The following is a 25,493-nucleotide window of genomic DNA, read 5'->3' as shown; positions in this document are numbered from 1 at the left end:
AGTCTAAAGAGTACAACACTCAATAAAGGAAGGTACATACGACCCTCTTTCAGAATAAGAGTAATCGTAGACCAAGACATCAATAAGCAAACAATGCACATATAAACACTCAAACACCAACATCAAGAAGGCGAGAACAAGGTGTGAACACACACGTTACACACCAGTTAAGGTCTGCTCAATCACTCACATGCAAAAGGAGGACAAGCATACACATAAGGTCGATACACCTCACACCAATAGAGGGCACACGCGACACCAGAGATCCCAATGTTTGCAACATGGGCTCTGATACCAAATGTAATGCCCCGCCAGGAAACCCCGAAGGGATTAAGCCAAAACACAAGAATAGAGTGCAATAATTTTTATTTTATTTTATTTTTAAAGTTACACCACATAAGATACAACAAGATATCAAAGATTCAGATTACATAGCGGAAGACATCAACTAACACCTCAAGAGTTTCCCAACGAGATTACTTAAATTTCACAATTCACTTAACTCACACGATTAATCCAATAAGCTGATAATCTAACAACGAGATAATTCTTAATCAGGATAATTTCTTTCAAAGGATGGAAATATAAATCACAAGCAATGACTCATCCATTAAGATCTATTCATAATCTTCATTCAAGCTTTTCATTTAAAACTACAAGCCATACATTTAATATTCTAACACACTAGAATTTCATCATAAACATAAGAGATCTTTTCTAGCATATTTAATTTCCTAACCACAACTGAATAGATTTCATTACTCTAAGTTACATTCATTCATATTCCAACTTATTGCACTTTAAAAGACGATTACATACAAGCATCTATGATAAATCTCATCTAAACCACTTATGCATTTGATCAACATGGCATACAAGAAAGAACTGCATATAAGCATTTAAAGCTAATTCCATTTATCCACTTAACCATTCTAACATAAGCTAATCATACATGATAAAGCTGAATAAAGGAAACATAAGAGAATACATCACATAACACCATAATGATCTCGGAGTTCACCCCTAAAGGGCTACATCTTCGGGTCTGCTCAACTGCAAGACCCCTCTGATAATTAATAAAGTTAAGAATACAAGAGGTTACACCATTACAATCCGGCCATGAAGGCGAAATATAAACAATATACAAGCGACCGCACCGGTCAATAAATACATAAACGATCCTTGAAAAGAACAGGATCCAGCTGAACATAATCAAAGCTAAAACAAAGGTCCAGAAGAGCATCCATAAAACTGAGCCATCACTACCCAAGGTCTAACATGACACCGACACTCACAAGGGCAGAGACAAAAGGACGACCCACAAAGGTACTCCTAACAGGACGATACGACAACACACTAGCGAACGTAGGGACAAGTGTCATCACACAACCTGGTATGGTTACCATGGCAAGTCTTCATAGGTTCCGGCCCCATACACTGGGTCACCCTGGCAACCTAATCCGAGCTTCCGGCCCATCCAAGCCTCATGTGGACCCACACATCATCTCGTGAAGACAAGGATGGTGGTTTGCCATTTCAGGCCTTCTCACAGCATGTCGAGTCTATGCTAACACTCGTCCCATGTGTGAGGCACATTTATCTTACTTAGAAATTTCATTCTAATCTACTGTTAGGTTATCACTTATTAGACTCACTTTCGACGGGTTACCCAGCAGCCACTTTGGGCGTGGCCCCCAATCGAAAGCCACTTCCCCATACGACACTAGACTATACTCAGACGAACTCAAACCCAAGGAATACACATGGTCAGACGACGGAGTTCAAGAAGAGAGAAACAATCATCTGGTCAAACACGACTCAAAGATGAACACTTACTGACGGTACTCTAACTAGAGACCCGACCAACAATGGTCAACCACAATTCAACATTCGACTCACACAAAGAGGATATGACCAAATACGACATTACCACAAAACCACAGTCAACTCGGAACAGAGGACTGAAACAGGTACCTCAAATCATTCCATACAACAGGGTCCTATCAAACAAAGCACTCTTGCCATTTCATAATTAAAAGCGAATACAGCAATTAAACTCGCAAAGGCAATAAACAGAAAAGACAATATTCGACAGATGCAATCTTTCCGAATTGATCTAAACATTAAATGTCGATCAAGTGTCCAATATGATCTAAATCAGATTACAGTTATCTACCTCATCTAGGAATGAGTTGTTCTCGGTTTTCTAACTCTCTAAGGTTCAAAGCATCGAACAGACATATAAAGTCATAATGAGTTTTTAAACCAATTCATATTAATAAAAATCAGACAACCATTAATCAACTAAAATAAGATGTTTAATCTCCAATCAAAACGTCATTGACATACTGGTTCGAAACCAACCTCTACAGTTTCGTATTTTTCAAACCCAGATGCATAATATGGATCACGGAATATAATTATAAAAAGAGGATCTAAAAGAAGATAATCATTTCCAAAAGCATATCATTTCAATTCAAATACCCAACGATGAATATTTCACTTACTTTTCAATTACTCAAATGATATGTTCTACGATAATTTTTAACATCATCAATTAGTAACTACATCGTATTTCAACGATTTTCCAATAACATATTATTCTCTATTATTTTTAAACAATACTACCTCAATTAGCCAAATGCTCTAATCAGCTAGAAGGTAATATCTAGATTTATTAATCCAAGATCAATCAGAATATAATCAACAATATCCAATTGCGAAATTACAGTTTTAGAACTTAATTAGGAAGAGGGCATAAGTCACGAAATGAAGTTGAATAACAATTAGCCTATAAACTCCATTATAAAGTTAATCAATATCAAACTAACATTTGTCACGATATTGCCACCCTAATCTTAATTAAGAAACTAATTAAATCTTAACATTAAAATAACTTACATTAAAATGATATAAAATATCATATGCATTTTTTTTTTGGAAATAAAAAAATTACATTAAAAAAAATGATTTTATAAACTACGTTTAAAACAAAACGCATTTAAAAACGAGGCGAGGGCGGGCCGTGCCCTAACCCTAGCCGCAGGGCAATTCCCGAGCGGCGGCGCCACTGCGGTGCCCGCAGGCTCCGCGGCGCCCTGCGGCCACCGCAGCCCCTGCGGTCACCGCAGTGTGCCGCGGCCCAAACGGTCTGCGAGGGAGGAGCAAGGGAAACGTGCGGGGGAGGGGAGGAGGAGCGGGTGGAGCTCCGCTCCCCGCCCTCCAAACCCCAACCCACAGTCTTTGTCTTAAATAAAACCTCCGCCCAGTTCGGTAAAACAAAGTAACGCACAGTCCGAGCTAAAATAAACGCACAGTTCGAAAATAATATCTTTTCTTTATTTTTGAAACACAGTTCGGTTCCATATAAAAAAACACGCACAGGGATAAAAAAAAGATATATTTTTTGATTCAATACACAGTCCGAACTTCCAAAACAAAAACGCCCAAATGAACCGAGTAAATTTCGGTTGAATATAAGTTCGATTTAAAAGAATTCGGTTTTGGTACCATGTTTTCTTTGATAATTTTCATTCTCTCCAAACACAATGGGATTCCAAACCACCCAAACAGCATTGAGGAATAACAAAACCTCAGATAAATCTCCAGCCAAACTCAAAATGGCCAAACAAGGAACTATTTTTTTTTATTTTTTTTTTTAAAACCAAATGGTTAAACAGATCCTACCTGATCTCGCATTCCTGGCAAGATCTGCCGAAGAGTCCAAATCTCCAACTCCCAAATCCTTCCTTCTCCATCCAAAAACCTCCAATTTTATCTCCAAAATCTTTTCCAACCAGAAATTCTCCAAAAACGTCCATTTTTTTCAAAATTTCCCCAAATTTTGGGTTATATGAAAGAGTTGACCCAAAATTCCATTTTTGGAATTAAAATTCTTATTTACAAATAATTCTCAACATTTAATCCTTTTCTAACTATCACAACAAATTAACTTGCTTTTCAAATCCAAAATCGATTTCTCATTCAACTGAAATTTAATCTTTCTAATTTCAAAAGCCAACAGAATACAATCAATCTATTGCGATAAAATACAAAACTTTCTTTTTCAACAGCATATTCAAAATGCATTTAATATTCCAAATCAGTCATTTAATCGAACTTACTCCTAATTTAAAACGAGCAATCCAATATCAACGAAAATCGCATAACGAAATCCCGATTAATCAAGTCCATTAATCTCTAATGCGCACTTACATATTTAATCAAAATAATTACTACGGACTAATTAATCAATTTAACCATGCACACCAAGCACGCAAACCGAGAAGGTCAACCAAACAGACGACTCGCAAACCCAAACAAAAAGGGATACCAACGACAACTGGCGATGCTCACCTAAGCACGACGAAGGTCAACTAGGGTCTTACGACCACCTAATCCAACTCTAAGGATAAAAGAGGTACACTCAAACCTGCACATCCAGGTGAAGACGAACCTCGCACTCATGCGGTGTTGTACCTGAAATCTCCTGCAACCAAGAGTCATACATGCATACATAAATAAAATTTAATGAAAGCGTTAGCCTGATATTAATACCACGAAATAGGTACACTAAGCAACTTGCATACGACTAGTGTGAAAACCACATCAATAGCTATGCGTTAAATCAAACATCTGACTTTAACATTATATTAAGATACACTAACCAAGATTAAACCAAGATTAGAGATTGATTAGGGCAGGGGTACTACAAATAGAGTAAATATAAATTACACAAAGTCAACCACCATGAGCAATTGCGTTAAATGTGGTCCACTCCAGGAGATAAAAGGGACCCAAATACATCACATGTCTTTCTAAGTTGATTCTAACAAACCGCACACACCAACACATCCTCCAAAGTCGACATCAAACATAATGTGTAGATAAACAATAAAGCACGTTAACCAGTCGGCCCAAAAACATTATCTAATGAAAAAAACTTAATGCAGATCTTCACACGCCACAATAAGACCCATAGCAACAGTTTAACTCAACCTACAATGCATATCCGAAAAAAATGAATATGATCCAAATAAGATAAATCAACTGAATCGGCTTGAGACAAACACAATAGATAACATCGAACAACAGAATATAACTTCTCTTGCAAAGCAAACCAACACTTGAATTCTGAATTGGAACACAACACAAACAATATGAACATTTCCTCCAAGCCGCAACACTTAAACTAACACTAGAGAGCATTCTTCAAACCAATACTAATAAACAACCTCCCTATCAGCAAACTGCAACAACCAACTTCAACACTCAAGCAACTAAGAACCTAAAAATATAATACTGCAACATACACAAAACATAGACATTAAATCCAAAACCACAAGCCACCAACTACAAAAGTGAAGGAATGCAGAGCATTCTCCCTTAACAACTTTAAATACTCTTTCCTGCATATTTCAGCGTCCACTACTGTCACTTCCAAAAACAACACATACTCAATATCACCACTAGACATCATAACAACATCTAAACACTCATTTCTGAAACACAACTAAACAACTACAACTTCTTCTTCGCCTTTACAAATGTGACATTAATGGCAGTATCGTGCAAACTACAAACAATCTCCCATGACAAGTTTGACATCAATGACAACACGGACTCATATTCGAAACACTTGCTACTTATGCTCTTCATTTAAGGACTCAACTCTAAATGCTTAACCCTCTATCGCAAGCCCCTATTTATAGTGCTCTTATGCCTCTTACAATTATCATGCCCCCTTGATGAACACCACATGGCCATCAACAAATGTAACACATAGCTAATAGATAACCTTTCAACTTCCCTAGGAGGGCTCCTACACAGGTGTCTCTTCAATTCTCCAAAGTGGGCACCTAAAGAGGCATATTTTCCCATTTTCTATGTAAAAATTCAATGCAATGGAACGCATGACTCTTCCTCTTCCCCATTTCCACTTAAAAGTGGGGATTTTTATGAATTTAGCATCATTAATGATAGAAAAATGTGTCCTATCTTGAAAACTACAATTGCCTTTACACATAGGTTAAAAATATTAAATAATTTTAACCTCCTATGTCATTTTGGTCACTTTCCTTAGTACATAGAGACCTATAGATGCTTACATTTATTTTTAATCATCCAACCTCAACTAAAAATACTATATACATATATATGCTTACATATATATACAGATGTGTATATGTATATGTATATGTATATGTATATTTATACATACATATACATGTGTCTATGTATGCATACATGTGTGTGTGTACACACATACACATGTATGTATATATGTATGTGTGTGTGCATATATATTTGGGTGATGTGGGATCTCTCTACGTCCATGGATGCTCCTGCATCAAACACCTTGGGTAAGAAGAAATGTTCCATGAGGGAAGCTCATGAACATTTGAAAACAATATGTTGATGTGGAATCCACCATTCTTTCTTGTTTGCTTGAACATTCTTCTTTTCCTTAGTCTGCACCTTTATGTCTCTTCAATCTTTCATTCTTCCTCTCTTTCCTCCCCTTTGAACATAATCTAGCTCTAACCAAGATGCATTGTTGACCTTTGGAAAGTCATAGTTATCCACTTTCTCTTCTTCTATATGAATGTCATGTAGAACCTTTGTTACTAATACAACATCTTATCCATCATCACTCTCAACTACAACATAGTGTTTCATCCTCTTCATGCCTTCAAAAGACATGTTTCAACTAAAAACTTACTCTTCTCTACATTCAGAATACTATTAGCATAAAAATCGTGGGATTCATCTTTTCAATTTGCATCAAACTGTCATTCTTTCTTACCTCCTCTCCCAATTAGAGATCTTTGTCTTCACCAATTTCTTTATCAAATAGGGAATCATCAAGGAACTCAACTTTCTTTCATTCATCTTCCTCCCCACTTACATTTGCACTCGTCTTGTAAAGGAAATGGTGTCGTAATATCTTTCTCTATCCCCACCTTATCCTCATCCTATTTTGCTGGGAACTTTCCTCTTCTTGTTTTCAATGCAAGTCATACTAATGCAACTTCCATTAGTAGATCATCGTTTACATCCTTGTCCTCTTTCACTAGTTGTATCATTCCATTAACCAAACAAATTCATGTATTAGTGTATACCTTTCCTTCTTCCTCCTTCAGGGGCTTCAACTTGTTGTGAACTCCATCGTTCATCAATGAATAGGTATTTGCATATCCATCATGTACCACACTTTGAATAGAAATGTCACGGCCTCCCCAATAACACATGACAAACATGCATAGGCATAATATCACATAATACCTAATCATGGTAGTTCCCAATCTTGAATTTTACCAAACACTTCTCATTGACTGACTCTCTATGGTCATCTTGCAACCATACAATTTGGTATGGATGTGGATCTCTTTTTCTCCAACTTCAATTTACTAATGATTTCTTCTAGCACAAGATTGGCGATGCTATCACCATCAATGATCACATTACATACTTTTCCTTCACATTCGCATCTAGTGTGAAACAAGCTCTTCTTTTGAATTGGATCCACCTCTTTATTCACTAAGACTCTTCTTGTGACAAGACCCTCTCCCTCTGCATCTTTAGAATGTGAAGACTTAGCATCTTCATTTGCATGCGCAACTTTGCCATTGCTCTCAGGTCTTATGTTTGTCCTCTCTTGATGTTGAGGACAATAATATGATCTATGTCCTTCTCCACACTCAAAACTTGTTCCACGAGATTCTCCTCTTCCAAGATATCTTCCAAATCTATGTTATATTGGTCTCGAGGATAGTAGACATTCTCTCCCTTTTAGCCTTAACTTTCACTTGCTTATTCAATCTTCTTCTAATCTCCATATGATCGAACTCTTCTGCTTTGCTTGCTTTCAAATCTTATATTCAACTTCTCATCCACCTTTAAAGAAAATTGATAAGCATCCTCAATTGCATTCATTCTGACTAGACTTTGCTCCTCTTGTATACTCAGCTTCAACCCATTAAGGTAAAGGGCTACCTTCTCCTTTTTGGCTTTTGAAAGGATCAAGATCTGATAAAACTATTCCATGTACTTCTTGACAAATCTACCTGCTTGCTTTAAACTTTGCATTTTTTTAAGAACTCAAGCTCATAATCCATGGGAATAAATTGTCACTTCAACTTCTCCACCATCTAATCCTATCTCATTATCTTATATATTCCTCTTCTATTTCAGTCCAACTAGACTTCTCTTCACCGGATATTAGCATGTCCCTTCAATTTGGTGTTTGCAAATATGACCCTTTGTCTCTTCACGTTCAAAGTATTTCACATCATTGTTCCAATCGATCAAATTCTTTTGGATTAAGTCTTCCAAAAAATGTAGAAACTTCCAAACTTTGGCCTCTTCCCAATATTGGAGATGGCACTAAAAAATCTATCCTCTCCAAGATCTCTCATAGTCTTTTCTTCCTTCTCAATTTGTCCTTTTCAAATTTATCCTCACTTTCATCTTGTCTTCTTCACTCCACTCCTCTGCTTAACTCCACTTGCATTGCTTGCACTTGTCTCTAGAGGACTCTAAAATCGTCATATGAAACAACATTTCATCCACCACACATCACTCTTGCAAACATCTTGATCATGAGCTCACAACAACAAGTCTTGGTGCAAACTGCCTCACGTTTTGTCTGCACGCTCAAGAACACCCGCTTTGATACCACTTGATGAAATGCAAGAAAATCAACAACACAAGAAATGCAAGAAAATCTATTTGATTTTTATTACTCCAATGGAATAAAGAAATACAATATTCCAAACTCGACCAAATATAAGCCAAATTGGCTTTACAAATATACAACTCGAAGTCTTGCTACTTACACTCTACTTTGAAGGACTCAACTCGGAATGCATAAACCTCTATCTCATGGCCCTATTTATAATGTTTATATTCCTCTTGCAATTTCTCACGCCCCCTCTTGATGAATAACACATGGGTACCATGAAATGCAATACATAGCCAATATATGACCTTTCAACTTTCCTAAGAGGGCTCCTGAAAAGGTCTCTTTAATTATTCAAAGTGGGCACCTAAAGAGGTGTATTGTCACAATTTTTATGTAACCATTCAATACATATTAGCGCATGACTATCCCTTCCCCATTTCCACGTCAAGATGGAGATTTTTATAATTTTAGCATTATAAAAGATAGGAAAATGTATCCTTTCTTAAAAAATTACAATCACCTTAACACATAGGCTATAAATATTAAATAACTTTAACCCCCTTTGTCCTTTTTGAACACTTTCCTAGCTACATGGAAATTCATAGATGGTTACATTTATTTTAATCGTCTAACCTCAATTTTATATATATATATATATATATATCCAAAGCTAAGTGACCATTAGCGAATCAACAATGGCATTTGTAGGGTAGGCCCTCATAATCCAACGGTTGCGACCAATGTTGATCCCCAACTATCATAATCACTTCACCATGAAGGGGTTAGGAGATGTCAATATCCATTAAGATGCAAGCAAAAGTGGCATGCCCTATATGCAAAGTAAAGTTGTCAAACTTTAGGAAGCGACCAACTAAGTTGTCTATAGCCTCAAAACGAGTATCCTCCCAAAACTAAAGAGGAAGATTCAACTATATAATTGAAACCAGTTGCACATATAGTGGTTCTAAGACAGGGTTAAAGGAATGACACCAAGGCTTGACAAAGAGAAATGTTCTCCCCAACCCCAATGTTGACTAAGCACCAAATTTTTATCCTTGAAAGAGGAAAAGGAGGCAATGAAGAAGCCTTTAGTATAGGGCTAGAACTCTATCATTCCAGCCACAATTGGCTTCCAAGTAGCCAAAAGTTGGAAAACCTACATACTAGACTTAAGCACTAGTACAAATCCTCATTTTCGACAACCTATGTACCACAAACAACCACAAACAACCACAAGGGAAGGCTTAGCATAGGAAAGAGGTCAAGTGATGCACTAGGGAGTTAACAGGACCACACCTAGTAACTTGGGCGAAACTTTTTGAGCTAACAAAAGAGCGACCAATAGGAGCAGCAACGTCTACACAAGATCTGAGGCCAACAACAAAGGCTCCACAAGGGTCAGCAACAAATCCTACAACCTTAGAAGAATGACCTGGAACAACTCCAATCGAAGAAAGTGCAAGAATATCCACCTGGTAAATCAGCCTCAAAAATTGACTCCAAGGACCCCTTCTTAGGGTAGCTAGCAGACAGCAACCCAAATGCCCAACCAAAGAAAGTTGTTGGAGAGACTCGATGACAACAAATAGAGCATTCGAATGCACACACAAACACATGTCTATACACAAACGTGTGTGTGTGTGTGTGTGTGTGTGTGCGTGTGTGTGTGTGAGAGAGAGAGAGAGAGTGAAGATGTAATAGCCGAAATGGGATTCGTCCCAATAGCTATCAAATTTAAGTTCAAATGTTTTTATTTACATTTGTATGGTCACAAAATGTAACTCCTCAATGCTATTATAAAACCCATTTGAGCATTATAATGTTTCCTTAAATATTAATATTATATTTATTTTTATATATTAATTATTTAACAATAAATGGTTATCAAATTTAAGTTAAGGGGTTTTTATTTACATTTACACAATCACAACATGAGACTACTTGATACCACTGTAGAACACCTTTTGATGTGATTTTTTATGTAAAAAATAACATCATAATATATTAATAGATATAAATTTTCCACTCCATGTGAAAAAAATTAAAAATAACAAAATTTAATTCAAAAACACTATCAAGAACTTCATAATATACTTACAAACTAATAAATAAGTGAAGTATCAAACATTCAATAAATGGAATGGAGGCATAAATTTCTTTATACATGTCTACAATACTTTCTACAAAATAGGTTCGTGGGTAGGAGAGAACCTTCGAATAACATTTTTCCTCTTTCTTTCTATTCTCTGATCTTGGATCAAGAATGTGATCTAAACGTTAATGCTGAAAAATTGCACAGTTAAATTCAAAAACACCAATGAACAATAGCATTAAAGGGAGACTGTGACTATAATATCTCCTATGTAATTAAAAAATGGTTTGGGCTATAACGTAGAGAGGAAAGGGAGGGTGCAAGGAAGGTTAAAAAAAAGATTGATTAATTATAAATTAAATATACACTTCCAGTTTTTAGAGTAAAAAGAGCTCCCGCTGATTCTACAGCATGTTGTCAAAAATTAATAAATTTCCATAAAAACAGAAATGTAACTAACTCGACCCAAATTAGGGTTTCCAGATCTTCATAGTGCTATCTTCACCATATGTTACCAACAAATTCCTATGAGGGTGATGTGTTACACCAATTATGTCCTTCTCGTGAGCCTGAAGGAAAAAAAAATTATGAATAAAAATCAATTTAAAATAAAAAACGATATTATGCAAAATGTGTATATTAATCAGCAATATTATTTTAAGATTCTCAACGCAAACATAATTTTTAACTTTGGTAATTACTATTTATGAACGATAACATAGAGCTTTAATAATTCAGCTAGAAGATAGACAGATCTGTAATAATTAGGTATGGAAGGATCCAATCATTATCGAATTTATAATGTATCATTTAGTGTTTTTCTTTAGGGCATGAAAATAGTACAAAACAATTTGCAGTGGGACATGAAATTCAGTAATAAACAATTAGCATGATGTGGTTGCAACTTGCATGCTGGTAAGTAGGTACTAAGAATCATTGATGTTGATATTCATATAAAATAACTTTTAATACAGAAGAATAAGCAAATTATTATTCTTTACATTGGCTTGGACCCATTGGCATACCTGGCTAATTTATGGATATTAACCTACGCAGTCCGTGTACACATGCCCTGCCCAAAATGACCCCATCCTCAATAAGGGTCATTTCGGAGACAGGAATGGGTAGGAAACATCTCCGTCACATCCGATTTTTTTCAAGATTTTTGAAATATACCCACAACATCAAAAAATACACAAGGTACACTGACGTACGATAGGGGCTGGCACATCCCCAATCTGTCTCAAGGATGACTACCTGCCCCTCTAACATACCCAAGCACATTTTAGTTACTGTTTACAAAATAAAAACTAATGACCTTTCAAAGCACATTTGGTTTTGTTTTATGACATGCCCATCTAAGATTTACAAGAAAATATGAAAATAAAGTGCACCAATGAAGGTTTGTGTGATTTTGAAGCTCTTCATTTGGGCTTGGTTGTGGGGATTCCACCCCTTAACCCTGCTAAGGAAAAACTACAAGTTTTACCAAGTAATAGACCAATGATGAATCAGGATCACAAAATCTACAAAATACATATCCCCTTTTGCAGATCTCCACCTTCACAATTGAAGTCACAATTAATGATTATCTTGTTTCATAAATTGGACAACCTTTTCAGTATACAAGGAACACCACATATAAAGTGGGCATGCTACAATCGTTATGCTGTTAAATATGAGTCAAGTCATAGTCAGCACGAAATGCTACTTCCATAATGCAAATATGTATCAATCATGCCCTACACAGACAACTCGCCAAACAATCCCATCTAGTAGTATCCCAGATTAAGGTCAAGCTGGAACATAACCAGATATCTTTTTACTTAACCGTTCCTCTTTGTTAATAAGTTTGGCAACATAACATGTAGTCATGAAAACTTCAGGAAAACTTCAATAATAAATCCCTCAACTGAATATACGCACCAGTCAAGCATGTCTTTATTAACTCATGCTCATATATATATATATATATATCACAATTCTTATTCATTACCCCTGCTCACAGGTTCCATAATGTCTAATCATGAATGCCTAATCAATGTTAATCATTTAAATATATGTGATTTCTTTTTATTTAAAAAAAAAATCCTATTTTTAATAGTTCTCCCATGTTGTCCCCTAAAAAATGACCTTAGGAAAACCCATCCCCAAAACGCATCCCCCTGTCCCTTGCCATCTCCATCCCGGAAACTTAGGGGAGAGCATAGATATTATATTATTAAGTTATTAACATAATGTTTTTTAAGTTCCAATATAACAAATAAAGTAGAGAGACTCTGATAACTGATCACTACGCAGGCAGGATCCAATTATTATCAAATTTATAATGCATCACGTAGCAGTTGTTGCGAGACTTCAAAAAGGATTAAAAATACTTGAATTTAGTGGTTGCAACATGAATTGGTATACAACTTATGGAGCATTTGGGCCAATTCTGTACTGGATACAACATAAGGAAAAGATATTTGATCTTATTATCCACTCTTGAATTTGGCTTAAAAGGGTTAGAGCTATTTTACAATTGAAAAAGCCAAGTTCATTAAATAGCATAACACCCTTATTGACAATTGGCTTCCATTGTTGAGGAATTTTAATGTCACTAAAATTCTAGACGGGAAATAAAGAGAAAATATAAAATAAAGGAGGAAAAAATTAGCTCTATGGCATTCAAGAAATAGCTTTGGCGTGATCTAATGTCACTCATTCATGAGTGCAAGGTGAATAATGATGTTGAAAACAGGCCCCATCAATCAAGAAAACAAGAAGGATCCCTGTTTGGCTACTATTCTATTTGCTATTGAGCATAATATGTTTATAAGAGTTAATGCTTGGAAAGAAACTGCAACTGTAAAAATTTAGAAATAATGTTATACACTGTATTGTCTTTCAAATTTGATGTTTCTGCTTTGCATTCAATATGGCCTACAGTAGCTGCCAACAGCCCAATTTTGAGAGAGATCCTAAATTAAAGTCAAATATATGGGAGTGGAAATGAATGGAGAAACATATGCAAATGCATGAATCGAGATGAGATCATTGTGTTTATCCAGTTCAGAGAAAAATAATTTCTACATAAAGCTTCAGTTTTACTGTGTCGATGTTTTTTTAATGAAAAATGAAACAATAACTGTCAGATGATTAGTAAAATAGAATTTTAAATATATACATATCTATATATATATATATATATATTCATGCATGCATACACACATACATCCAAACATGCATTCATGCATACATACATCCACACATACATCCATGCATACATTCATACATACTACATTCATGCATACATGCATACATGCATACATTTAAACATACATTGATTCATACATGCATAGATACATTCATGCATGCTTGCATATATACATACATGCATCCATGCATGCATACATACATGCATACACATATGCATAGATAGATACATGCATGCATGCATACACGCACACATGCATGCATCCATGCAATCATATATACATGCAAATGTGCATACGTACATGCATGCATGCATTCATACATACATACACAGATACATGCATGTTATGTCCCAATTTTTGTAAATGCCCTAGTTTTTGCCCTTGTATCTGATCTGCTCTAATTTGATGCTTCTGTTTTTGGGATGGACTGCTGTATCTTACTGTGTGACAAACTCAGTCTATTCTGCTCCTTTTATCAGATCAGACTTTACAATTGATTGTTCTCAAATCTGAAAGATATCTTCACAAAATTCTACCTTAGGACTGCTCAAAATATGTGTCTGATATCTGCTCATAAAATCTTCACATATCCTCCTTAAATCTGCTCTTAATCTCTGCTCTAATCTGCCTTTAAAATTAGAATGATATTCCATGAATTGATGATGAAATGATCCTCATTAATCTTCTACTTATACGCCTCCAATAGGTCTCTTCATCCATCGATCACCTCTCTTTGATTACAGGGCGGCCAGCATTAAGTTAATAATAATTATTTGATTGTTTTTTGATCCCATCTCAGAGGGTGCGCTGCTTTGTAATATTCCCTAGGTTGGCACTAACTTCCCTTTGCCCTAGTCACCCTTCCTCATCCTATCACAAATATTAAATGCAAATAAATCAAAATCGACCCTTAACTTGGGTCAGCCATTGTTAGGAAAATATTAATATTATTTTTGGCCTTTTTCTTTGAATGCCTAGGGTTTAGATTTATTGGGTGTTGGGTTTGATATCATAGCAAGGACATGACAATGCATGCATAAACGCATGCATGCATGCATACATACATACACACACACATACATACATACACGCATACACACACACACACAGATTGCAGACTCTTCCAAAACTTGCCAAAACTCGGGAGCTTGGAAGTCCCAAAGCTCGCTGAGTCCCATGGCCATGGACTTGAGAGCCGTGTCCTAGCGAGTCCAAGCACGGACTCACCAAGTCCAGGGGAAGGGATTCGCGTGAGTCTTGGAGTCAGATTCACAAGTCCCGACTCAAGACTCTCACCCATCAATATACACGCCGAGAAAACATAAAATTTGGTTTTTTTTTAACTGTGTAAAAAAAAATTCACTTCTTTTTGCACTTTCTTGTCCATTTCTTTATATTTTGGCTCAAACTCGCCCATTTCTTCATATTTTGGCTCAAACTCATCCATTTCTGTATATTTTGGCTCAAACTCGCCCATTTTTATTCATCCAAAAAAAAAAATCCAAGGCATAGCCCCCAAACCCCCACTTCCGACCCACGGGGAGACACAAGTGCATTTCCCCGCACCCCTTCTATCGTTGGCATTTTCTCATATCTAATACTTTGTGCAGCTTATCATTGCTGTCCCTCAAACCCATTAGGATCTCCACTCCCAAACCCCCAACAGAATTCAATGCAATCGAGGAGGGCAAAGAATATTTTGAAAATCAAAAAACAATTCATCATCATTTAGATACCGTAGCAATAGCACCTTCTAGTTTGAGGTCAGAAAAATTGAGTTACATTAAGTGAGGAAAGAGAAATATGTAGATTGTATTTGGTTGTTTTTCTCCTTTTGACATATCAGTATATGTAAACATTTATAAACTCAAGATGATATACATTTGAATTTGAAACTGTGTATGAAATTATGAAATTTGAATGATGAACTTTCAAATATTGAGTATTTGAAGGCCATATAACATGCGTAATGTTTGAATTATGAGAAATTGATAATCAAATTAGGCTCCTATATTCTCTAAATCATTTAATTTCTTTCTACTTTTTGTAAAGCTACAGTTTTCTTCATTGCTAACTCCTAGCCAAGTTTTTTGTCGAGTTGTCCGACTCCTATTTTGGGCTGTGGAGTCCACGCCAAGTCTGAGTCCTCAAACTATGCACACATGCATCTGTGTCTGTTGCATTGTTTTTAATAGACATATGTTTCTACTTTTTATACATACTCTTATGCTACAAATTGTTAGCTAAAAGTGTATTACCTAGTCTATTCACGAGTCCATTATCTTGTAAAACTTAGTCTACTTTATCATACTTTAAAATGTCAGCTTTGTGATGTAAAAACTGATTTTGTACAGTCTATTGAATGGATTCATGGAAAAATCATGAATAGACTAGGTAATACACTACTCTCATGCACCAGTTGCACAGTGCAAAGGATCATGCCACAGTTTCACTAACAACTCTGCTTGGGTTTTGCGCCACATCTACATGGATTAGTGAACACAGGGCATACAGTCCAAAACTCAACGTAAAATATTGAGAAGCATCTCAAAACACTGCACAACAATCCAATGCATTTTCTGGAACCATTTCATTACACACCCCACCTATCAACAAATCACGCAACTAGAATTCTAACCATCAGGAAATGAAGTGTCATGTATGAAAGCTCAATCAATTCAACTCCCATAACAGCATTTGCCTACATGATCATGTAATCTTCAGAGTACATCTATAAGATAAACAAAGAGGCAGACAAACAGATAGGATATATAAAAAAAATATTGACATACACCTCGTGGAGAAGTATGCCATGTCCAAAACATGCAAATTAATAAAACAATATGTTCCAGCCCTAACATTCTTCTCTATATAAACCTTCGTCTCCATATTAATTTTGCATGCACACAACACATCTAGTGAATTTTTACCCAAACCACCTCAGATTCATATCATTGGTATCAAATGGTTCAGCTTGCATGTCCCACTAAACGAGGTTGAAGTATCTAAGCCTCTACATCAAACCACGGTACCCATCAGATTACCTTGTCACCTCACACAAGTTCAAACGGTGAAAGAACAAGATGCAATCGATGCAATGATCGAAGGTGAAATTGCAAAGACTCTTCAAGGATATTTTTTTCAACCAGTTCCCTGAAGTCCTCTAATAGGTGGTTCCATCGCCTCAATTGTCAATTTTTCAATGGTAGAGTCCCCCATAGGTTCCACGTGAATTAGACACTTTTGTGCTTGACAATAAAACATATGTAGTAGATAACTAGTTAGATCAGCTAGAGTCATATTCCATCAAGATCACATTTCTCAAAGTCTCTTCACTTGTCAGGAACTAGTGGCAAGACTATGCTCTATGGGAGGAATAGATAAAAGGAAGTATTAAGCTAACCTAGGAAAATTTCCTAGAAGTCTTCAAGGATGAATATTATTGTGAAGATGTCTATAATGACTGCTATATTTAGCGGCAATGACTATGAAAAGGACATGACCAATCAATTCATTCCTACACTAATGTCTTCCATGATCTATGCAAAGTTGGGTATTTTGAGTCAAACTATCAAAGCAACATAGAGTCCTCAAGTATTGTAGCAACCTACACACATTCATTTAGTCGAAATCGAAGCTAGCCAAGGTAAAAATGATGGGAGAAGCCTATCACCACGCAACCATCACTATGAAAGTCAAGACTGAGGGGCAAAAGAAACAAATTACCCACACCAAACAAAACACCTTTGGACAAGAAAAAACCATCCAAAATAGGTAAATGGTGGAATAGGCACAAATCTACTAACCCCTCTAATGTAGAGTGCCATGTGTAGAAGAATGTAATGTCCCTCCTAGGAGGCTACCATAATTCGAACAATTATTATACATTACTGAACGCATTACCAAGTTATTATGTCTTTTTACAATTAATTCTAGATTTCATAATTCATATCCTTCTATATTATGATCTAACATTGGTACTACCAAACCCTAAGGGAGGAAGGGGTGATTATGTTGCCAGGGCGCTGAGAAACCAAACTACAACAGGCTCCCTCAAGGTTTACGGATGCAAACCCTTACCCCATCTCAGGACTTCCTAATTGTTTGGAATTAGACCACCTTTCCCTTTGCACAAATCATTCCCATCCTCCATAGGTATTAGCAGAAGTCTAAGGACTGGGCTATATATATAATAGTCTTGACTCTTTCATGTACTATGAATCTTTCTGAAATTAAGTATGACTGTCATACACATTGTAGTCTATATTAATATTACTACTAAATTCTGCATAAGAATACTATCAGGCTTTATATATTCAGCACATTCCCATGCATACCACCAAGAACAAAGATGTTACTGTGACTTAATAACAGTTCTGATCTGATCTAATCGATGGTGATGTCACTGTATGCTTTGATTACTTTCCTTTATATCTCTCAATGTGAAGGGAGAGGTCACACCTCTTCATCATATATGCCCTTTGGAAAGTCACATACCCTTTCACCATTAGCACCCTTTAAGAGAGTGCAACTCTTCATTATTTCTGCCCTTTGAAAGGGACACAACCTTTCACAATCAGACCTGCACTTCTGATTCCCAAATTATCCCCCCCTCAAATGAGGTTCTCTTCTCCCTTTTATATCTCATGTTAAAGGGAGTCACAACTTTTCTTTCCATGTCTTTTGACCATTCATTGACTTAATTAAATTTTAATTATATTTAATTAAATTTTTTTATATTTTAATTTTATTTTTATTCTTTTGTATTTTAATTTTATTTCATTATTTATTATTGAATTATATTTCAAAGTGGAGACATCAGGAAGACTATATTCATGTGCATAGAAGAAAAGGGCTCCCATGAGCAAGAAGAGGAAGATAAGAACCCTGAAGTCACATGTCACGACATATGAAACCACAACAACTATGTCAAATGTTGAAGTAGGGTGTCTATGCCATTTGAAAATGTAGGTGGAACGGTCACCACTAGTTTTTCTTCCAATCAATGGCAATAGTATGAAGAAGCTCATTTCTAAAGCCATCATCACACTCTAGAATTCGTATGCAATTTGGGATGGACTAGCTCCTACAACACCAAATATACACGTCAAGTACCAATGTTGCTTCTCATATGATACTCATCCTCTTCATAAGGAGTTAGTATGTGACATAGTCACCTTGTAAAGCATCACAATATCAACGAGCAATAAGAGATCAAAATCCTTAGGTGATTCCACAATTCAAGCATATCGTCAACCTCCACCCTAGATTGCACAAGTATCCTTCAGCACTATTCAAATGATTGCCCTTAAGAAGGGTCATATTATCCACCCATTACTACATGAACCTTTATGTCACCATCAGTGACATGCACAACACTAACAACCCCATGCACGTGGTGCCAAGAACCATGTCATGCACCCATGCAAAATTTAATTCATGTGCCACTTGCACAATGAATGAACCATGCCACACAATTCCTAAGACAACATATAGCTCACCTGCAGCCCTTTGCATCATGTGCCACTTGCACAACATCAAAGATCATGTTGCACAACTTTACCAACAGCTCTATTTACCTTCCACACAACATCTACACAAATTTGCACACAAAAAGGCATACAATTTATAGGGTAGGAGAAAATACAATCATACATCTCTTGGAATATGTTATATAGAAAATGTGTAGATTAATAAAATGGTTAGTTCCAATTCTCGTATCCTTCACCACCTAACCTTTGTCTTCAAACTTCTTTTGCACATATACAACTCATCTAGGTCCTCATCTATAGCATTGTCCCCCAAACCGCATAGGATCTAAAGCACTACTTCCCTTGGGAGGGTAGCTAGGTGAAATATCTTCTTGCGAAGACCATAGTCCCACTTGATCCTAGGATGGAATGTTGAAAAACTCCAATCACAATGACTAATTACCTAATGCTTTGAAAACATTGAAATAATCACAAATCATTGAAATTCAAACTACAGAAATGTGAATGGAAGTATACACAAATAGTTACACCTTGTAACCTATTTTTCATTCCTTCAAAAAATGTAAAAGGATTACTTCGACCTTGTTAGATCACCATATTGGCAAAATATGGTGACAGAAATTTGCACCTACTAATTACATTAGTCTTGGGTATGAAAAGGTGTGCATCAACTTATTGGCCAAGTAGAAAGTTTTTGTAGAGGCATATTGGGAGCAATCAATGATACATGGCCCAAAATAGGAGCGTCCATTTCTGATGGATGGAAGTATTGCAAAAATAGACCACTAATCAATGTTTTGTAGTGTCCCCTAAAATAGCAATGTTTTTTAAGGCAACAAATTATGAGGGGCAAGTGAAGGATGCAACTTTCATTGCCAATATCGTGATACAATCCATTGAAATGGTAAACCCACAAAAAAATTGTTCAACTCATAATGGGCAACACTAAAAATTGTAGGGTAGCTACTTTTACAAAGGAGGGTACATATAGGCATAATGTTTTGATACCATGTGTTGTATACTCATTCAATTGATATTGCAAAATATTGGTAAAAGATCGAGTGGGTCAAGATATCTACATGGAAAGTGAGGAGGACCTAAATGTTTGTGACTAATCATCATATGTCATAGGACGTCTTCAAGGCCTTTTTCAACTTGGAGTTGAAGGTAACTTAAATTTTATTTTTTAGTATATTTTCAACTTTAATTCTTGATATGTGGCATGCCATCTACCTTTTAATATTTTAATTTGTTTTTTCCATACCATGTATATTTATTGAAACTCAATTTGCATCACATACAATCATTTCAAGATGACTTGTGAAGGTGCACGATGGACTGAGTGTTATGGCCATCAACACTCTTTGGAGTATAAGGAGGCAACAAATATAGGGAACACAAAAACTCTAAGCAGTGATCCTAAATGATAAGTGATAAGACTTATGTGTAATATGTATTGAATTTCGCCATCATCAACATGATTAGGTATGTTAATAAAAATTGGCCATGTTTAAGTAAAGTTTATGATGGCATCGACTCCATGATTGAAAAATTGAGCACCAAACTAGAAGCCAAATAGCATGACCACATAGAAGCATTCTTCAAAAGGCTACAAAAGATCATTGTTGACTATGACCATGCTCTTGCATCTCCTAGCATTTGCTTTGTCTCCAAAATACTATAGATTAAAATGACCATTTTTCAAAAGGCTACAAGATGACCATGCTCTTGCATCTCCTAGCATTTGCTTTGTCTCCGAAATACTATAGAGTAAAAAAAATTTCTTTGCCAAGGAGGGTGGCACCATAAAGGAATAAAGAGGTTGTTGTTGGTTACAAAACTGCATTCAAAAGAATATTGCTAGATTTAGATATACAAAGTGTTTTCTTGAATGAGTTTGGCCACTCGTATCTTCAAAACATCATGATGTTTATGTTCTTTGAGACAAATGCAAAAAGAGGCCCATAGATGGTGGTGCATACATGGCCAAGGCTCTATTTACTTGCATCCTCTTGCAATAAAATTTCTCTCAAGCATGAACCTTTTTATTTTTTAGCGTTCTCATTTTTCATTTGCTGTATGAATTTATAATTTATGGTTTTTAATTGTAAATGTCGTATGCAAATCAAGATGTTGTGAGTTCTTCTTTAGCTAAGCGGAATTCGAGTGCATACTCCTTCATCCACTTGGTTATGTGCAACTAATTGGGTTCAAAAAAAGCTGAGGATTTGGTTTTAGTGCACTCCAACATACCTAAAACAGATGGGGTGATGAAGAATTGGGATCCAACTCCTATGTGTATTGACTCAGACGCTATAGTTGCATAGTTTGGCGAAGTCTATAGAGAGGCAGCTTTTGCACATGACATGGAGAGTTGCAGCTAATTGTGGTACAAAAGAAATTGAGCCAAATGTTGACTTTGATGCTCTCAAATGAAGAGCAGTATGAAGATTATTGAATATTGATTGTAATTTTTCTTGTGTGTGACATTTGACAAATCACTATGAATTTATGCATATTTTCATTTTGCAGATTATGAGGCATTTAAATATTATGTTTATTATAAGTACCACTATGTTTATATTTTGTAATTTTTTATATTTGTGTGTACACCCAAGTAAAAAAAAAAAACTGATCTATTTCTCAAATCAGGGACACTTAGATCTCGCGAGACCTCCCACTCCTCATTATTAGTATTTTATTTCCTTGCTTTTATTTTCTATTTTTTTTGCTATAAAGGTGTATGCCCCAGATAATCTGCCATTCTGTGATGCTGATTTTGATAGTTGTCTATCTTCATGTCAGTTATTTTGATATCCACGGTATATTTTTATTATAGTTTTGACAGTGTTCCACGGGGACGCGTCCCCCCCCTTTTTGGGCGCGTCCCCCCATCAGAAACGTTTCGGGGACGGGGGGACGGGGACGCGACGTCCCCCGCCGTCCCGCCACCTCCACCCAAGCGCCGCTGGGACGCGGAGACGTCCCCGCGTCTCCCAGGGAGACGTGGAGACATCTCCTTGGGAGACGTCTAGGCGTCTCCTAGAGAGACATGGAGACGCCTCCACGTCTCCTTGGGAGATGATTGGGCGTCTCCCCGTCCTTCAAGAGACGTGCAGACGTCTCTCCAAGGATGGGGAGACGCCCAGACGTCTCCTGTCGCCCCCACTTATATGCAATGTTTAAAATTAAAATTTAAAAAAAAAGTGACTTTTTAAGTTTTTTGAGGGTTAAGGGGTAACTCTAATTGGACGTGGGCCAATAGAAAAATAACACCCGATGCCTTTAGAAAATAATAAAAGTATTTTTGGCCTCGTGGGGCGCTGCCCCTTGACCCCAACTTGGGGGCGCTGCCCCCAAACCCCCATTGAAAAATATGGGGGGAAACCGCGCTGATAGAAGTAGGGAAAATCTAACCTCCGAGTTTGATTAGGCTCCATATAACAACACAACTTAGAAATCTTGGTATTTAGATTTAGTATTTCAAATTTCCTAGTCTCATTTGAAATGTAATTCTTACACTGTAATACTGTCATACATCTTTTCAAAACTAGTTTTTCAAGTACTATATGTATATGTATAAGTATATGAGCACCACCACCCCGCCGCCGTCCCCCCGCCGTCCCCAAATTTAGGCCCTTGGTCCCCCCATCCCAGAAACGCGTCCCCCCCGTCCCCCCATCCCCCCGTCCCCAACGCCCATGGAACACTGAGTTTTGATGTGTTACAAATGACAGGTAGTTAGACCATACTACTCTGCTGCTTGTTGGAAAGCAGCAAGACTATGCTGTCATACTCTTACTCTTTTCAGTCATATTTTATAGTTGTTTGCCCTCTTTGTCAAAAAAAAAAAAGGTGTAGTCTGGATTCATTCCGAGGCCACACTCTAGTTTGTGGTTTCTAAATATAAGCTCTATAAATAACTAGAAGATTTCAATAACTTGTTTATGATTAAATATTTGTTTGACTACTAAGCAGGATTCAAATAATAGAGGCATGTAGAGACCTTATGAATTTAATCCAACTCACATCACCACATCCACAGGTTAACGTAAAAGTTTAGAAGCAATATGCAAGCATTCAAGTGTCATTGCATAGTTTAACCATTATCAATGTGGGTCATGCATCAATAAAAAAATCTCCAAACAAAAGAACATAGCTAACAAATCAAAATCGAATAATAATTTCTGTAAATGCATCATCCAAACAGGGAAAATATGCATCTTCGCTGGCATTAATGACTGCAGTCTCTTTAATCAAGGTTACAGTCAACTGCCTTCAGTTTAACAGACTGCCAACAATAGAAAGATTCTGATACATAGTATAAAAAAATTCTCCTCTTTCTATCGCTTTCATACATTGTATTCAATTAAAAACAAGTTTAATCTCAAATGTGGATTTATTACATGCATCAATCTCAATATATATCCATCATTTTTTTCTGGATATAAACATATAATAAGCAGAAAAGAAGATACATTATTAAGAAGTTCAGGCATACACTATCTAAGATAACATACCTTCATGAGATGTTCCAGTTTCCCAGACTGTTGACTGAAGCAATAGATATTCCTGCAGAAAACCAAATTTTAAACTAATTGATGCAGTTGCCCCACCAATATAACAAATCTTACAAAGAATCAAAAAACAAAATTAAGCAGTGTTTAGTGTGTTTCCATTGCTCAAAAACTAAGTCATATTGAAACATATGTTTGAATAACTGGCACTGAACATCCTCAACATGATTATAAACTCAACCATATATCATACAACTATGGTTGTTGAATACATAACATATAATTGATCAAACCCTAATTTAGTTGTGACATAACAGTAAGATTTCAATAAGTTGTTCATGATTTGTTAATGACCATATATGGACTACTCAGCGAAAACTCGATGGATCGTGAAAAAACTCGAGTTTTTTTCAGCCCCAAGTTTTTGGCAAGTTTTCACAAAAACTCTGAGAGTCCCATAGAAAAACTCAGCTGCAGAAAAATAAAGAGCCCATAGCCAGAAAAAAGACATTTTCATTTCATTTTTTTGTGCTCTTTTGCACCTCCAGCCAAAAAAAACCTCCTAGCAGTCCATTTGCAGCGATTTTGCACCAAGGAATGAAGATTTAAGCGTTTTTTGAGTGAATTTCACAGGCAAATTGAATTTCAAGGTAGGTTTTCTGATTTTCTTTTTCTTTTTTTTTAAAAAAACATTTTACTTCTTTTTGCTGCATCTAGGTTTAAAAAAAAAATCATCAATGCTAATACCAAGTACTCTAAATAGATTTAGATTCCACAATACAAGATTCATCACCCTTTTTTGACAATTTTTTTTTATTTTTCATTGTTTTCACTGTTTATACCTTGGCTACTTTTTTTATTTGAATCCTTTTTTTTTCAAGAAAATGTTTAGAATCTTAGATTAGATTAAACTTTTACAGATTTCAACTAATCTATATTGATTTAGACTAATTTAGGTTGTTTGTTGACTTTTTTATTAAAATATTAACAACTTGTGCTTTCACTTTGTATGTGTGGGTTAACTTATTATGGCAAATAGAGAAGGTTCTACATCCAATTCAGCTTCAGGCTCTGCCCCATCAGTACCACCCCCATCATTTGTAGGCACTTGTCCTGCAGGAGCTAGAGACCCTACGTGGAAGTATGCCTATCAAGGATTGAAACCTGGGTCATTTTTTTGCATTAAATGTGAAAAAGTATTTCATGGAGGCATAAACTGCCTCAAATACTGTCTTGCAAGCACCACTCGTCATGATTCCAATGATTGTCCTAGGACAACTAAAGAAATAAAAAGAGAAATGAATACCATACTTGCAGCTGCAGAAGAGAAAAAATTGCAAAGGGAAAGGGCAAAGGCAACCATGGTAGCATACATAGCTGCTTCTCCAGGTGCTCCAGTCGACCTTGAATCAGATGAAGATGCACTTCAGAGAATAGTGGGCTATATTCGTGGCCCACATATCCAAACCAAATCCATCACCACTATGGGCACCACCTCATCTACTTCTA

General features: G+C 36.2%; 1 protein-coding gene across 2 annotated transcripts in view; it reads right to left on the bottom strand.

Moving 5' to 3' along the window:
• Positions 1–4,372: 4,372 nt before the first annotated feature.
• LOC131074004 (suppressor of mec-8 and unc-52 protein homolog 1) overlaps positions 4,373–25,493 on the bottom strand; it is a 77,342-nt gene continuing 56,221 nt past the window's right edge. Inside the window, exons 15-16 of one of the 2 annotated variants that reach the window (XM_058010562.2) lie at positions 23,988–24,039; positions 4,373–4,489 (exon numbers count right to left, since the gene is read on the bottom strand). In XM_058010562.2, the coding sequence (XP_057866545.2) occupies positions 4,427–4,489; positions 23,988–24,039 (115 nt within the window). In that variant the 3' untranslated portion in view covers positions 4,373–4,426. Of the gene's footprint in view, positions 4,490–11,099; positions 11,345–23,987; positions 24,040–25,493 lie in introns of those variants that run through there. The other variant, XM_058010561.2, reaches the window with a different exon arrangement.

The sequence above is a fragment of the Cryptomeria japonica genome, chromosome 9, assembly GCF_030272615.1.
Source record: "Cryptomeria japonica chromosome 9, Sugi_1.0, whole genome shotgun sequence".
Taxonomy (NCBI): Eukaryota; Viridiplantae; Streptophyta; class Pinopsida; order Cupressales; family Cupressaceae; genus Cryptomeria; species Cryptomeria japonica.
This window is presented reverse-complemented; position numbering and strand designations above follow the sequence as displayed.